We start from the raw sequence: 17501 nt of genomic DNA, 5'->3' as shown, positions 1-17501 counted from the left end.
ACACACCAAACGTGGAAAAACATTTTTTAAATGGAGCAAGAGATAACTAGGTTAGTCAGACAAAATGAAGTTGAACATATATGTATGGTTTATAAAATTTAAGGATGTCATGTTTTAACATTAACAACAAAAAAAATCAGATTTAAATGTCGTTTTAGATGATATATCAAATCTGTAGCTTTTAAGAATGATTTAAAACCCAGTTTTATTTTCTACTGAGTTATTACTATACATAATTTTTAAAAACATACCATAATATATTCCTTTAACTAGTATTTTTAAGGTAGTTTCATTAGGCTCTTGACTTAGAGCAGATTTTATAATTCTCTATTATTCTTATAAAGCTTACCTTACTCTTTCAAGGTTTCAGGAAAATAAAACTAAGCTTTTTTCCCCTTAATTCAACATCTCTACAATTATTTATTTATACAATTCTGTACTATACTCTAATATTGGGGATGAGAATATACTATAAAATGTATTTGTATAATCATGAAGAATAGGAACCTAATTAACTACATTCTAGTTTACAAAGTGGTCTAGTGATAACATATGCTATTAAGTTAAAAAAAAATGTGATTTTTTATAAGTCTACTTCCACAAGGACATATCAGATTACAGCCTTGTTTTTCTTTTTAATGCAGCCATTAACATAATGAAATGCTATCTAGGCATAAAATAAATTCAATTTAGAATGAATACGAGGTAAGACTATTTAGGTAGATACTAAAAACAAAAACAAGGCCTTCAAAAATCTTACTCATCGTGTTTAGAATAAACCTAAAAAAGGCTGTGGGTAAAATAATGAAATAGCAAAGTTTCCTTTTCAAAAAAAGAAGAGGAAAAAGCACACTAAAGGTCCCAAGTGGTTGCTGTGAGTATATAACAAACGGGACACAAGAAAGAAGAGGCAGCACAACATGCAACTGAGTAAAAAAGTATTTCTAAGACTACAAGAACAGATATATAGGATTTATTAACAGGAGTAGAAAAATGTTATACCACAAGCTTTACTCAGAGTAAAGCAAATAATATAAAAACTTCCTATTCCCATTTATAAAAGGTCTAACACGCATACCACAAACTGTATTTATGCATCATGCTTTATAACGATTTCCCCATTAGACACAAAGAAAACACTTTTAGTAATGCTAAAAAACTTCAACAAATGGACTAAATCAATTTGTTTAAACGAATATGGGCAAACCACCTCCAAAAATGACAAATCTGCTAACAGACAAAAATTTTATCAGAAGGATTTGAGATTGGTCTCAGAATTCTTAAACTTTAATCACTTCTCAAGAAGCCAATGAAAATTTGAAATGAATTAGACATTATTTTCTGCACCTAAGTACTAATAGCGTACATCTCGAATATTAACTGAAATGGCACTGGCAGAGCCGAAAGGGGGAGAGGATTCCTAATATTTGGAAGTCCTCTAATTTTTTAATGAACAAAAATTCATCTAAGTTTAAAGGAAGTTAATACTGAACCACAGTATTAAATTTCGTGGCTGAACCACGAAAGTGTAAATAGGTAGATGTAGAATGCTAAAAAATAATGCTTCAAAATGACTTTTACCTCATTTTAATAAAACACAACAGAAGGCTAGAAGAAGGAATTAACATTCAAACCAATTTATAGATGATAAAAAGCATTAATACTTAGCTTAAAAATTTCAAAGATCACTTACCTCTTACTAACTGGGTACATTTCACCACATCTGTGTGTGGGTGTTCAATGGTGATCTCAAAACCTGAAATGATAAGCACTTTTTTTCCCAACCACTTATACCACTACCAATACTTGCCTCAGAAATGGCATCATTACAACTGTAAATATATAATACATTTGTCCATGTTTAAAAGAAATCTAAAGACAAAATTAAAGTTTCTCATCACTGACATGCTCATTACAACTCCAAAAATGAGAAGTAATTAATTTCTTTCTCAATGTCTCAATAGATAAGTTATTTCAGGACTAAGGATAATTTTATTCAAAATTTTAAATTATCATTAACTTGGGATTATCCTCAAGTTAAAAACAAAATCATAGCGAGTGACAATTACTAAGATGGTAATTTAAGCAGGGAATTCAATTTAAGTATTGTCTTTGGATGCCAGGATCAGTGGTGCATGTCTGTAATCCCAGAGACTCTGTCAGGATGAGGCAGGAGGATCACAAGTTTTTGACTAGCCTCAGCAATTTAGCAAGACCCTGTCTCAAATAAAAAATAAAAGGCCAGGGATATGGCTCAGTGGTTAAGTGCCCCTAGACTCAATCCCCAGTACCACCCTCACCCCCAACAAAGTACGATATTTGTTTCAAAAGATGTGGAAAGATCACTTCTCATAAATGTAAATGTTGGGCAACAGTGGTAGAAATGAACTTTTAAATGATACAATCCTTAATCTTTACTATGTGTTACAGTGAAGGGTTTCAACCAGTTCACTTATAACACTTCACTAATAATTAAAATCACACAGCAAGCAAACCATGTAAGTCTCATAATTCTTTAAATCACAATTTCTAAAACTAAAGATAAAATGTTAAACAGCTTCCCATGTTCAATCCTTATGTATGGCAGGGTTTATACTTTTATAAAGAAGGAAGGTTAAATCTAGTATCTTCAAAGCTATGAGTGAATAAAAGTCTAACAAATGGATAATCTTGATTAAAATATTTTAAAGTTGTTTTAGGTTTTTATTTATATATTTACTATAACTAAAGTATGCAAAATAATACTTCATTCCCTTAAAATAATGCTTTTCATTCTCCATGCTTAAGAATGTGTCATGAATAATACATGTTACACAATGACTTTTACAATTTTTCTTTATGGGGGCTGGGGTTATAGCTCAGTGGTAGAGTGTTTGCCTAGTACATGTGAGGCACGGGTTTGATCACCAGTACCACATAAAAATAAATAAATAAAATAAAGGTATTGTGTTCATCTACAACTAAAAAAGATATTAAAAAAAATTTTTTTTTATGGTGCTGGGGATATAACACATGGCCTTGTGCATTCTGGGTAAGTACCCTACCACTGAGGTACACCCCTACACCCTATACGATACCTTCATATAATAAAGTAACATTATAGTAGCTTACAATGCTTTCTAATTTTTCATTTTAAATTTTATTGCATAAGTGTTTTATAACTACCCATAAATTTATGTAAATGTGTATAACACAGTAAGATGCCAAATCATTATATTTGAAGGTATCAACATCCAAACTTGTATCTTTTAATAACAAATATGAGTTATATGCCATTTCAAACAAATTTGTTTTATACTAAGAAGATTATGCCATGATGGATAGCTATGACTTATATTTCTATTCAATGTCTGGGAATTTATAAATAAAATAAAAATGACAAATTTGTAATGTAACACACAACCATAGAATGAAGGTGTAGCAGTTACAGGAACTTTGTCCAAGTTTACAAAGCAAGTCAAATGCCTACAGATTTAAACTTAAGATTATTCCCCCCCTTAAGTCCAAAAATTGCCCTACCACATTGCTACTAGGTTCTTCCATAAGAATACATGACTTTAAACAAGTCATAAACTTTTTGGTTTAATATATATTTTTTAGTTGGTGATGGGCACAATACCTTTAATTAATTAGCTAATTAATTAATTTTTATGTGGTGCTGAGGATTGAACCCAGTGCCTCATACATGCTAGGCAAGTCCTCTACCACTGAGTCACAACCCCAGATCAAGTCATAACCCTTTTAGAACTCAATTTCCTTAGTGAAGTAAAAAAAAAATTAGAGTAAATAAACCTAACAAAGATTTAACTTTTTAAAAAGAATGAACATTTAATTACTATATCATGTCACTTTTAATGTGATATAGTAATTAAATACTGACTATAAGCACTGGAAGAGTAAGGACTGCCATGTATGTTCGTATATATCACCATCATCAATTATCCTAGAGGACACTCCAGGGCAAATCCATAGTGAAGTATCATGCTTCACATATCTGAAAACCTAAGGAATACTATGGTTAGCTATGTTTACCATTTAATTAAAATTAGGTCAAATTGAATTAAAATTTTGAAAAACGTTTCCTTATTATCAGGCAATACTTTTGTGTCGTACTAGAGACTGAACTTAGGGCCTTGTGCATGCCAGGCAAGCACTTTACTACTAAGCTACGTCTCCAGTACTTTAAAAATTTCTGAGATCTTGCTACATTGCCCAGGCTGGCCTTAAATTTGCAATCCTCCTCCCTCAGACTCTTATTCTGGGATTATAGGTCCCTCCCCAAGCTGGGATGACAAGTGTGTGCCAGCACACCAGACTGGACAATACAGTTGTGTTTTAAAATAACTTTCTTCAATTAAATTATAGAAATCTTTAATTTAAAATATTGCACTGAAGAACACAAAACAACTAACATTAGTACATACCTAGTGTTTGTAGCATTATGGTTTCAAGTAAAACCAGTTCTTGAGTCTGCTGAAGGTAAGCCTGGCAGATAAAAATATTGAAATACTTAAGATAAAAAATACTATTAGACTAGTTAAATTTTACATCTCATGAGAATTATAGATCAATTACAAAAGAACAACTAACTGTAGTTTGCAAATATGGGAAAAATAAATCTCATGAGAATTATAGATCAATTACAAAAGAACAACTAACTGTAGTTTGCAAATATGGGAAAAATAAATCAAGGGTGACAGAGAATACCCATTTTTTTTTTGTAACAAGTCTAAACTGAATCACTTTCCAGTTTACAAAGTGTACAAGGCAAAACAACAACAACAACAAAAAAAAAAAACACCAAGAAAAAACAAAACAAAAAACATCCTTAATAATACACAGGTTAACAGAGGAGAGATCTATACAGTACCTTTAGTCAAACTTTTACCTAGGCATTACAGCTTCAAGACACATTTAGAACAGAAGCACCAAGCTAAATAAGAACATCAAACTCAAACCTGCATTTGAAGAAACTTAGGACACTTTATGTGATAATTCCTTTAAAGTCAAAGTAAGTCAATTTTTAGAACCGACATTTCCTCTCTAGGAAATGTAAAATCAAAACAAAATATCAAATCTCTAGATTAAAGGAGTTCAGATATAAAATATGAAAATAATGTATGTTATACCCATGGAGACATAATTGTCAGAGAACCTTCTCCCTAAATATCAAGAAAGCACTCTCCATTGCACAAAAAAAAAAAAAAAAAAAAAAAAAGAGTAAGAGAACTTTCTGCGACAGCATTCTTAGATCATGACAACTGACTTGGGTGATAAGAAAGTACACTTAAATTTATTTATGCCCCATTCTGAAAAGTCATTTGAGCTAATATTTAAAACACGAATTTCTAGTATTTGAGCAATACTATCAAGCATTCACTAGAAATAATTCTGAGTTTGTAAAGGTAATGGAAACTATACGAACTTTCTTTGAATAAACACAAATTCCTTACTATTTAATAGGTATATTAATATTTTATTCCATTAAAGTCAACATTTATGATAAAGTTTGTTAATAAAAATCAGATATACTTCTATCAGAGCTTAATCTGAACTTGAAATGATCTAAATTAAACTGAATTAATGTAATTCGTTAGTCATTCAGTGAGAAAGGTTTCTAATTAAATAACTCACCTATAATAAAAATGCTAGAAAAATTAAAGGCCCACAATCCCAGCTTCCATTTTATTATAAGGAACAGCTCTCTCTCTCTCTCTGGGTACTGGGGAATTGAACTCAGGGACACTTAACCATTAAGCAAGGTCCCGGACCTTTTTAATTTTGCGGGGGGAGGGGGGTGTATTGGGAATTGAATTTAGGGGCACTCAATCCAGTAAGTAACACCTCCAGCCCTGTTTTTTATTCATTAAGAAACAGGGTATCATTGAATTGCTTAGTGGCTCACTTTTTTTTCTTTCTTTTTTTTGCGGTACTGGGATTTGAACCCAGGGCCTTGTGCTTGCAAGGCAAGCACTCAACCAACTGAGCTATATTCCCAGCCCTGTGGCTCACTTTTGTTGAGGCTGGTTTTGAACTCAAGATTCTTCTGCCTTAGCCTCCCAAGCCACTGGAATTACCACTGCACCCAGCCTTTTAAAAAATATTCTGAGACACGGTCTCGGCTAAGTTGCTGAGGCTGGCTTTGAACTTATGATCCTCCTGCCTCTGTCTCCCAAGTCACTGGGATTACAGGCATGTGCCACACCTGGCAGGAACAATTCTTTAAAAAGACTAATTTCTGTTCTAAAGGTAAATCAGAGCTTTCCTCTATCTTCATCTGCTAACAACATAAGAGTTCTTTATCTTCTGGTCAAGGACACTTATCAATGACTTACCCTCTTACATAATTCACAGGTTTGCTGTGAGGATAGACAACATGTGAAACACTTGAAAGTACTTTGAATCAAAGCTTTATACAATTCAGAATGACATCCAAATTCAGGAACATATCTGAAATGTTTCTGTCAGATGGTTTCCTGGTATTATATTCCTCAGGGGCAATAAAAAATAAGCAGCATTTGGAAGTCTACGCTAACTTTATTTTTTTTAATACTAAAATATGAAAAAGTATCAAACTTCTTTTCATTATTTAAAACATTTTTTTTTTTTTTGGTGCTGGGGATTGAACCCAGGGCCTTGTGCTTGCAAGGCAAGCACTCTACCAACTGAGCTATCTCCCCAGCCCTAAAACAATTTTTTAAAAAGTCTCAAACTTCTAAAGAAAAGCCCCAAACACATTTTTTAACATACATCACATTTTGTATCCAGCAGTGGCTCAAGAGGATGAAGACAAGCATGTGCTACTTTGATAACATGTTCAAGTTTCCGAGCCTGTTCTTCCACTTTTGCAGCCAAAAATAATGCAGTAGGTGATATTATCTGCAGAAAAGAGAAAAATTTGATGATTTAAGATAGATTTTAGAAAAATCCTCTACTTTATAAGGGGGAAGGTATGCAAGGAAAGAATACATTGTTAATACTATGAATTGTACACTGGTCTATGAAAAGATTGATGAAAGAGGTTTTTTTTTGGTGCTGAGGACTAAATGTAGGGCCTTACACATGCTAAGCAGGAGCTCCACCACTGAGCTATATTTGCAGCTCCAATGTGAGAGCTTTAATCATGTTATTCATTAAACAGAATTAGTTATCCATTGATACAATGTGTTTTACTTGGTTTGCAGGTAGAACAGCAAAAGGCATAAGAGAAAAAGATTCTTGTTTAAAGGGCAGAAAAGGTACCCTCAGAAAAGATTTCCAAACTCAAACTGGCTACCTAGTATCTTTATTATTTCACTATAGTAAAAACAGCTAAAAAACCAGGGTATAAGCATGTAATATAAACCAACAGATTAGAAACTTTGCTAAGTGCAGATCCAGAAAGTAGCAATTTTTTTTGGATAACTTAAGGTCTTTGGGATATAAGTACAATAACACAGCACTAACAAGACAATGACTAAGAGAAATATAAATTTTTTTTTGGCTCTTGATAAAAATTAGATAAGGTATTTTATTTTTTAAATTAATCTTTAATCTTTCTTAATATTATTTTATAAAATTATCATATCATCTTTTAGTGCATATGAATCAGTTAACATAATTTAACATTATATCTGAAACATGAATTAAACAAGTCAAGAGAACTTTTAATCCTCTTTTGTGCAAAAATGGCAAAACGTGTTTACATCCCATATTATCAACCTTCAAATAAACTAGGCTATCCTTACTGTCTTTTAGAAATATATTTAACTCTCAGTGTAGAGTGTAACACAATTTTTTAAACTTTTGACAGATTATTTTATCTAATTATAAAATATTAAATCATATAAATAATTTATTAACTAAATGTGTTATTTTTAATAGACCATTGGTACAGAGAATACCAGTTTTTGTAAAATGTTCTCCTAAACCTTGTTTATTTATTTTAATTTATTTTTACTGTAAACAAATGGGATACATGTTGTTTCTGTTTGTACATGGAGTAACAGCATACCATTTACATAATCATACATTCACATAGGGTAATGATGTTTGATTCATTCTGTTATTTTTCCCTTCCCCCCACCCCTCCCACCCCTCTTTTCCCTCTATACAGTCCCTCCTTCCTCCATTCTTGCCCCCCTCCCACCCCCCATTATGTGTCATCATCCGCTTATCAGTGAGATCATTCGTCTTTTGGATTTTTGAGATTGGCTTATCTCACTTAGCATGCTATTCTCCAATTTCATCCATTTGCCTGCAAATGCCATAATTTTATTATTCTTTATAGCTAAGTAATATTCCATTGTATAAATATACCACAGTTTCTTTATCCATCCATCAATTGAAGGACATCTAGGTTGGTTCCACAGTCTGGCTATTGTGAATTGAGCAGCTATGAACATTGATGTGGCTGTATCTCTGTAGTATGCTGATTTTAAGTCCTTTGGGTATAGGCCAAGGAGTGGGATAGCTGGGTCAAATGGTGGTTCCATTCCAAGTTTTCTAAGGAATCTCCACACTGCTTTCTAGAGTGGTTGCACTAATTTGCAGCCCCACCAGCAATGTATGAGTGTACCTTACTCCCCACATCCTCGCCAACACCTGTTGTTGCTTGTATTCTTGATAATCGCCATTCTAATTGGGGTGAGATGGAATCTTAGTGTAGTTTTGATTTGCATTTAAGAGAAATATAAATTTTGAAAAAAAAATTTACCCAAAACATTGGCAATAAACCAAACACCAAGTAATTACTAACCCAGAAATTAGACATACTTTATGCTCGAAATATATTTTAAGACTACACACAAGAGCTGGGCGTGGTAGTACATGCCTGTAATCCCAGCAACCTGGAGAGGTGGGAACAAAAGAATTCCAGGTTCAAGGCCAGCCTCAGCAACTTTGCAAGACCCCGTGTCAAAATAAAAAATAAGAAAAACTAAGGATGTAGCTTAGTAATAAAATACCCCTGTGTTAAATCCCCAATACCTAAATAAATAAGATTATACACAAGAAAAGTATTTTCTAAATGTCAAGATTTAGGTCTATATTTTTCAAGAGATGAAGATCTGGGTCTCACTGTTACCTTGGGTGGGAGGGGTGTCAATCATTATATAGAAATAATGCCAAAGGGGAGGTAGGGAAATAGAGGTATAATTTTACCACATAATTTAGGTAATTAACAAAGAGATCCTTGTCTTTTGAGAGCTTTTTAAAAAACAGACATGGAATTTAACCACTGGATTCTGGATCTGAAAGGAACTTTCTATAGTTTTGCAGTAAGTAAATAAAAATGCCTTCAAAAAGCTCTTTTTCTGTAGTATTAATCTTTAAAACAGACCTAAAATAAAATGAATTTGGTTCCTGTTATATATTGAGTGCTACCCAAAAGTCCATGTAAGGTTTGGTCCTCAGAGTAGCACTACTGGGAGGTGCTATGTACTTTTAAGAGGTGGGGACCTAGTGGAAGCTTCTTTGGTCACTGGGAGGATTATGGGATCCTGGTCTCTTTCTCTTTGCTTTCTGTCATGAAGTGAACAGCTTACTTTGACTTCATGTGCGGCCTTCTACAGAATCCCAAAGCAATGAGATCACTTGATATTGGAATGAAGCCTCCAGAAATATGAGCCAAAACAAACCCTTTCTCCTTTTAAGTTAACTGCCTCAGAGATTTCACCACAGTGACGGAAAGCTGATTAATAACTACTCTCAATAACCAGAAATAATGTTACCTTAAATAGGCTTAATAATTTCAACATGGACTTTAAACTTATTTCCCCTTTCTAAATTAAAATTTTAACATGGAAAAGATAGGAAAAATTGAGAATGTTTATAAGATTAACAGTTTAGAAGCAGCTTAAACACGGACTGTTATTTGTGTTCCCATTTTCTAGCACTGTGACTGCTGTTCAACGTTTGCTGTGCATGAGATATATATAAGGCATTGATATTAAAGTATTCCAAATGCCAGAATAGCAAATTCAACCTTCAACATGCTAAAACTCTTTGCATCAAGAGTGAAGCAACAGAAGCCCAAGTTAAAAGTCAAATAAGAGTGAATTTAATACTTAAATTTCCTTAACTGCCAGATGATCCAGAATTTTAGTTTCCAAAAAGGTACTTATAAAAGTTTCCAATGAATTTTTCTTCATAAACTCCCACAAAATTCCTAATCATAGCTCCATCCCCTTCAAACATTTTGTAGCAGTGCTACTATAAGCCTCAACATCAACAAAACTTTGAAACTTTTTTCCCTTTAAAGATAGTCTCAAAGGACACAGAGTGAGTACTAGTGATTCTAAAGTTCTATACTATACATAAATTAAAATGTAAGTATCTAGGGAGCCAAGCAATGATCTTCAGGAAAGATTTCTGGTTTATTTATCCACACTGCTCACAGAAGTCTTTCTGTTCCCTTTAAATAGGGCTCAAGCCTCATCCTACTCCAGTGCAACACTAATACCCAACACTCCTCCAAAGTTCCTGGTGAAATCCACTAACTATTCACTTTCCTCCTTTACGGCCTGTACACATTTTACTCCATCAGGGCTGTAGAAACAAAACAAAACAAAACAAAACAAAACACCTTTTTAGATAAATACTTGGGTGAATGAATGTCCATGTGAGGCTTTAATTTTAAGGATGATCAAAGATGGTGATCAAACTAGATATTACTACCACCTTTTGTATGAAAGGCTGACTTTGTTGTGTGGCTTAAAGGAAGTCCTGAAGTTTTGAGTAACAGAAATATTACTAGTTGGTATGGTTTTTAAAGGTGAGCATACTCTTGAAGGCAACATTCACCAGCACATGTAAATCTGGTTTAAAGTCAAAGAATTCACACCAGCAGTACTGCAGTACAATCAAACAACTGAAAACTGAAATCCAGTTTACTAGGGACAGGGATCATGTACTGTCCATTTTTGTGTTCCAATACCTAGTTGATTTAACAAAAGGAACAGTAATAAAAATTTTGCAAATATCTCAAAAACAAAACAAAGCTGATTTTTAAAGTATTTAGTTTGTTAAGTTAGTAGATGTACAACTACTGTCAGGGAATGTTACAGTTTCAAAACAAAGACAAATTTGTACTGAAATATATATACAAATTATTGAGGGGTGAGGTAGAAGTGATGAAGCCAGTTGTAGCACGGTAGTCAGACTGAGTGGAATCTTGGCTTTTTTATCTGACAAGTCTAGGCAGTACTTATTCTCTCTGGCTCAGTTTCTGCATGTTTAAAACAGGAGAAATAATATCTGCTTATAAAGATGTGATAAGGATTACATGAACCAATATATGCAAAACAGAACGGTGCCCCACAGGTATATAACTTAAATATTATTATTACTATGTTGAAAAATTAAACAATTGTTAGTGTTGGCCTTAAAAAATGATTGAACAGTTTATTTTTTAAATTCCCTTTTTCTTGTTCACTTCTTTCCACAGTTAATTAAACTCAATTCTGCTAAGGTTCTGTTGCAGATCTAACTAAGCATATTCAAATACTGAAATTATGATACTCAAGATTACTACAATGATTTATACCCATATTCCTTTCTCCCCTTCTCCTTTTCTATTCTTTAGTGTTTCCATTCCTACCTCTTGATCTGACTACTATCCTTCTCCATCTTTTCTCCTCCTGCCCATTCTTGGTCTCTGTCTCCCCTCTCTGCCATAATGCCCTCACTGATGACATTCTTTATTCTCCAATGCTGGTTTCAACCTTACAGTTGGAGGCAAGGTCAGGTTGAATTAACAAAAAGCCTGGGTAATTGTTAAGACACCAAAAATGTTATTAGTCAGTTTCAAATGAATCATTCTGGTCCTTATCCTTTTAATAGTCTTGGTGAATATAATTTGGTATATATCTATACATACTAACTAGCCATGGCAGTTTTATCACTCTTTGACTTTAAACCTACTAATTGAAAAATCAAGCCTAAGACAAACACACAAAAGGCTTCCAAGTTTGCTAATACATTCCCAACAAGCTCATTCTAATCTCTTCTTGTGTTTTTATCTTTAGGTCTTGCATACTAGTCAGTCAATCTTTCCCTGTCCCTTAACTTTTCCCAAACACCTTCCCACTCCACCCCCAACTAAGACTATGATAATTATTTTCAGCACCTTCTAAAGAACTCCATTAATAAATATTTAGCTAGCTTCAACTGCCACAGCTCAAAATTTGAAAATTACTTGCCTAGGCTATAGTTTAGGAAAAGTATTAGTGGTATAAGGCTCACAACAAAAATGTAGAATAAGTCAAAATGCCCATTTGTTAATATGAATGATCACCAAGCTTCAACTAACTGAAACAAAATTCTAATACAACATTAAAAAGTGGTCCACATCTATAATTTTGCTGCACTGACATTATAGTGCTTCAGCAAATGTCATTAACTCAGGCTGACATTTTAGTTGTTTTCTCATTCATGAGAATTTACAATCTGGCACTTAAAAAATATCTACTGGTGAGTACCTCAGTATTATGAATCTGATTCTAAAATGGAAAATATGAACTTACAGTTTAAAGTACACCTATTTCATAGTTAACGTCTCTATTCTCTATACAGAGTTCCTACAGCCTACCATGAATACTTAAATACTTTTATATAGTATTGTAATAAAGACATTAACTTCACACAGATTCTCAAATATTCATCAGAAATCTAAAAAAAGGCCACTTTCCTTCAGATGGCTATGAATATAGCAGTCATTATTCCCCAAAGTCATCTACAGATTCAATCCCCATCAAAATCTGGTTTTTTTCCTTCTTTCTTTTTTTTTTTTCTTTCCTTTTCTTTTTTTGGCAGAAACTGACTTCTGGATCCTAAAACTAAGGACTCAGGAGAGTCAAAATAATCTTAAGGAAAAAACAAAATTGGAAAACTCATACTTACCGAATTCAAACTAACTAAAAAGTTACAGTAATCACGTAAGACTGTGGGATGGGTAAAAGGGCAGACATAAAGGATCACAGAACAGAAAAACCGAGAATCCAGAAATAAACCCTTATATGGTCAATGGATTTTCTACAAGACTATCAAAAAAATTCAACAAACGGTATTAGGGCAACTGTATAACTAGATTAACTCAAAATGGATCACAGACCTAAATTTAAGATCTTAGATTACATAAGTTTCTTAGATGACATCAAGAACACAGTAATAAAAGAAAAAAAAAGCATTAATACATTGGATGTTTGTGTTGCAAATACCACCAAGAAAGGTGGGGAAAAAGCCAAACCCACATTCAATGGGAGAAACCATCCACACCTACTAGGATACCCACCCCCACCCCCCAAACACAATTTTAAGTATGGAAAAGACAGGGAGTTATTGAACCCTCATTTATTTCTTGTGGGAAGACAAAATGGTGTGGCTACTTTGGAAAACAGTTTGGTATTTCCCTGAAATGTTTTTACAAAGCTCTCCATTATCGGAATCTATAGTTACCTTATAACCCAGCAATTCCACTCTGAAGAATTTAATATAAGTGAATGTTTACACAAAAACTTGTAATTGAATGTTTATAGCATTATGCATAACAGACAACAAGTGAAATCAACACAAATGTCCATCAACTGTCAAATGAATTGTAAAGGACAGCTACCCAAGGGATAGAATATTATTCAGCAACAAAAAGGAATGAAGTCCTAGTATGTGCTACACCGTGGTTGGATCTTAAAAACAATATGCCATGTGAAAGACCATATATTGCACGATTCCATTTATATGAAATGTCCAGAACTGGTAAATCAGTGGAAACAGAAAACTATTTAGTGGTTGCCCAAGGTTGGGAAGAGGAAAGGGATCGATGAACAAACTACTTATGTGTATGAGGCTTTTTGGGGGGGTTATGAAAATGATGGCTGTACAACTCCATTAACATACCCTTTGAATTATGCATTCTAAATGAATAAATTTTATGGTTTGTAAATGATACCTCAATAAAGATGTTTATGATAAGAGATATTTATTAGATCTCTTAAATAGTCATAGCATTACAAAATACCTATTAATACTCACCTGGGGATGAGGAACTTGGAAAATTATGGTATCTTTTCTGACATGACCATACCATTTGTTATTTTTGTTTGTACTAAGAATTTAACCCACAGGCACTTTACCACTGAGCTACATCCCGGTTCTTTTTGAGATAGGTCTTACCGAGTTACTGATGGTCTCCTTAAATTCCTGAGGCTGGCCTTGAACTTGTGATCCTCCTGCCTCAGCCTCAATTGCTGTGATTACAGACATGTATCACTGTGCTCAGCTCACTATACCATTTAGAGACTGCCCCCTCCAAATCCTCAGAATCTCCTCTCTGACCTTAAGTTTTTTTTAAAGCATTAAACCATACCAGCTTTTATTATCTTTAGATTCTTAACCACAAAAGTCATCTTTCCCACTTTTAACCCTCTAAACTGAATTGTATTAAAATTAGTTTGAACATGCACATCTACCCATAGAACAAAATATTGTAGTGTGAGATCCAATAATTATCTTATTTGTTGATGGGTATACTTATACCCCAAACTAGTTCTGCCATAAATATAAAACTAGGAACCAGTCAAAAAAAAAATAAACAATGGGGAAAAAACCAACCAACCAACCAAACGAACAACAACAAAAAACAATGGAGCCAGGTGTGGTGCCACATGCCTGCAATTCCAGCAGTTTGGAAGGCTGAGGCAGGAGAATTACAAGTTCAAAGAGAGCCTCAGGAACTTAGACCCTGTCTCAAAATAAAAAATAGAAAGGGCTGGGCATGTGGCTCAATGGTTAAGCACCCCTGGGTTCAATCCCTGGTATCAACAAAAACCAAACCAAACCAAACCAACCCAACCCAACCCAACCCAACCCAAACCAACCAACAAAGCAAAAAAAAAAAACAAAACAAAACAAAAACAAATAAACAAAAAAAAAAACCCCACAGTAAAACAAAATCTGGGAAATTAATGTATTTTATTTATTCCACTAAAATAGAAAAAGTATTAAACTGTGATATTTTATATTTCCACCACGTTAAGAATTCAAAATTTACTCTTAAGCTGACACATCATATCTTAATTCAGATGTTAATATTTCAACAAAGCAAAATGCAATTCTACCAAAACAAAAGTTGTGCTTAATAGGAAAATATTTTACATTACAGTTCCTTGTACTATCCACATTTTAAGTGCTCAACAGCCACTTCCACTTAGGGTCTATCATATTACACAGCTTCAAAACAAGAAGAGTGAAACAAATGGAAAACCTATTAAATGTTCACAGGTATACAAAGTATCTCAAATTGACTACTGTTTTTAGCCATTTCCACCATAGACAAGTTTAAAGTAAGCCACTAAGTAATTTGTTTTTTTCTCCCACTAGAATAATATGACCCTTGGGGAAAGCACTATTTATGTCTTATTTATAACGAAAAAAGAGGGGCTAGGGTTGTGGCTCAGTGGTGGAGTACTTGCCTAGCACGTTGTGAGACAGTGGGTTCGATTCTCAGCAGTACATATAAATAAATAAAATGAAGGCCCATCAACAACCAAAATATATTTAAAAATTTTTAAAAATCCCACGTTTGCCTGTCATGTAAATATATGACATACAAACCACTGAAGCCATTAACTTCACAGTTTTAAATTTTAACACTGATCAAGTAGGCAATTTTGTTGCCCTCATTTAGAGAAAACCTCCATAGCAGAAATATTTCCTTAAATATGGCCATACAGAGAACTTAACATGATGGCTTTATACTTAGAACTGAAATTTATTTAAATGTAAAATGTTAGGTGTCAACTGTTCCCAAATACTGTAGAAAAGTAAAGATCATCCCCAAATTTCCCCCATTCCCTAGAATATGTATATGTTTATAGAACTTATAATTATCTAATTGGTTTTCACCTAGAAACAACCATTCTATGTACTACTAAAAACAAAACTCCTGTTCTTCCAATTATGTATAATTATAAGACACTAATAAAATATTTTTAAAAAACTGTTCTAAAATGGCCTTGAAAGTTTAGTTGTAAACTGTAGCTTTAGCTAATGCAAACACTCAATACATATTTGTAAATATTAATACTCTGTAAATATTCCTTCTCTATTCTGGACACCTGAATTAGTTTAGAATCTCCTAATGATTTGGATATGTCCCAGAATGTAATTCTCCAAAGCAAGAGAGTTAGGAGGTGGGGTCTAATGGAAAGTGTTTTAAGTCATGAAGGCTTGAAAATTAGCCCTTACAAATAGATGTTAATACCATTATATAAAGGGCTGGGGATGTGGGTTTACTCTCTTGCCCTTTTACCATGTGATCTTCAGTAGGAAGGCCCTAGCTAGATGTTGAATCCTAGATCTTAGACTTTACAATTTCTGGAACTGCAAGGCAATAAATTTCTATTCATATGAATTACCTAACTCATTCTGCCACAGCATCACAAAATGGAAAATTATTTCTTAAACTGGGGCGTAGTTCAGTAGTAGAGCACTTGCCTAGCATGTGCAAGGCCCCGGATTTGGCCCCCAAAATGGAAAAAAAATTTTTTCTCAATTCTAGGTCAAATGGGAAATGGTCATTAAGACAAAAGAGTCACTACACTCCGTCTGTAATTAGGCAGACAAGAGCACTGTGGTACATGCCTGTAATGCGAATGGCTCAGGAGGCTGAGGCAGGAGGATCGCGTGTTCAAATACAGCCTTGGCAAAAGTGAGGTGCCAAGAAACTCAGTGTGACCCTGTCTCTAAATAAAATACAAAAAAGGGTTGGGGATGTGGCTCAGTAGTTGGGAGTCCTTGAGTTCGATCACTGGTTCCCCTGTGCCAAAAAAAACAAAAACCACAACAACAACAACAAAAACTTTTGGGAAATTTTCTCAGTTGTTTTCAGAATCAGTTTGAGAAAAAACTGATTTGTGCTTTGTAATATCTTATCTATGAATAAGTGAACTCTCCCAGACAGATCACCTTCCTTATTTAATGGAAAAACTTCAAGTGACTTAGAAATTCCTTAAAAAAGCCCAAAAAAGGAAAATCAACTTCACTTTCCTAGAAGGATTTACACCTATTAAGTACATTTCTTTTAATACAAATATTTATTGACAGCAGAATAACTAAAATTGAGATAGTTATACAATAGAACATTACACAATAATGAAAAAAGAATGAACAGTTGCTACACTAAAAACATAGGTTCCTGAAGCCCTTAAAAAAACAAAACCAAAACCAAAACAAAACAAAACTATATGAATGTATTTGGTCCAAACAGCAAAATTAGTATATATGACAGATACTGGAATAGTAGTTTCCTTTGGAAGGATATGAAATGGAAGGGACATGACAGTTTTCTGTGGTATTATAAATGTTCTATATTTTAATCTGTGTGAAAATTGTGTGTTGTGTGAATGTGGTTCATAAGCTGTACATTTATGATTTGTGCAATTTACTGTATATAAAATTTACCTCAGAAAGAAAGAAAGAGAGGAAGGAGTGGAAGGAAATATAATCAAAGTGCATGGATTTTAGAG

General features: G+C 33.6%; 1 protein-coding gene across 6 annotated transcripts in view; it reads right to left on the bottom strand.

Annotated features, from left to right (window-relative positions):
* Positions 1 to 17501, bottom strand: part of Ccnt2 (cyclin T2) — a 39258-nt gene that overhangs the window by 12493 nt on the left and 9264 nt on the right. For 4 of the 6 annotated variants that reach the window (XR_007107674.1, XM_047544334.1, XM_047544335.1 and 1 more), the window contains exons 3-5: positions 6751 to 6879; positions 4425 to 4485; positions 1694 to 1756 (exon numbers count right to left, since the gene is read on the bottom strand). Coding sequence is in view for 3 of the 6 variants with exons in the window: in XM_047544334.1 (XP_047400290.1) it covers positions 1694 to 1756; positions 4425 to 4485; positions 6751 to 6879 (253 nt within the window). In the remaining 3 variants the exon portion in view is untranslated. Of the gene's footprint in view, positions 1 to 1693; positions 1757 to 4424; positions 4486 to 6750; positions 6880 to 17501 lie in introns of those variants that run through there. The other 2 variants (XM_047544337.1, XM_047544340.1) reach the window with 2 other exon arrangements.

The sequence above is a fragment of the Sciurus carolinensis genome, chromosome 3 (genome assembly GCF_902686445.1).
Source record: "Sciurus carolinensis chromosome 3, mSciCar1.2, whole genome shotgun sequence".
Lineage (NCBI taxonomy): Eukaryota > Metazoa > Chordata > Mammalia > Rodentia > Sciuridae > Sciurus > Sciurus carolinensis.
The sequence above is the reverse complement of the archived record's forward strand: the minus strand, read 5'-3'. Positions and strand labels throughout refer to the sequence as shown.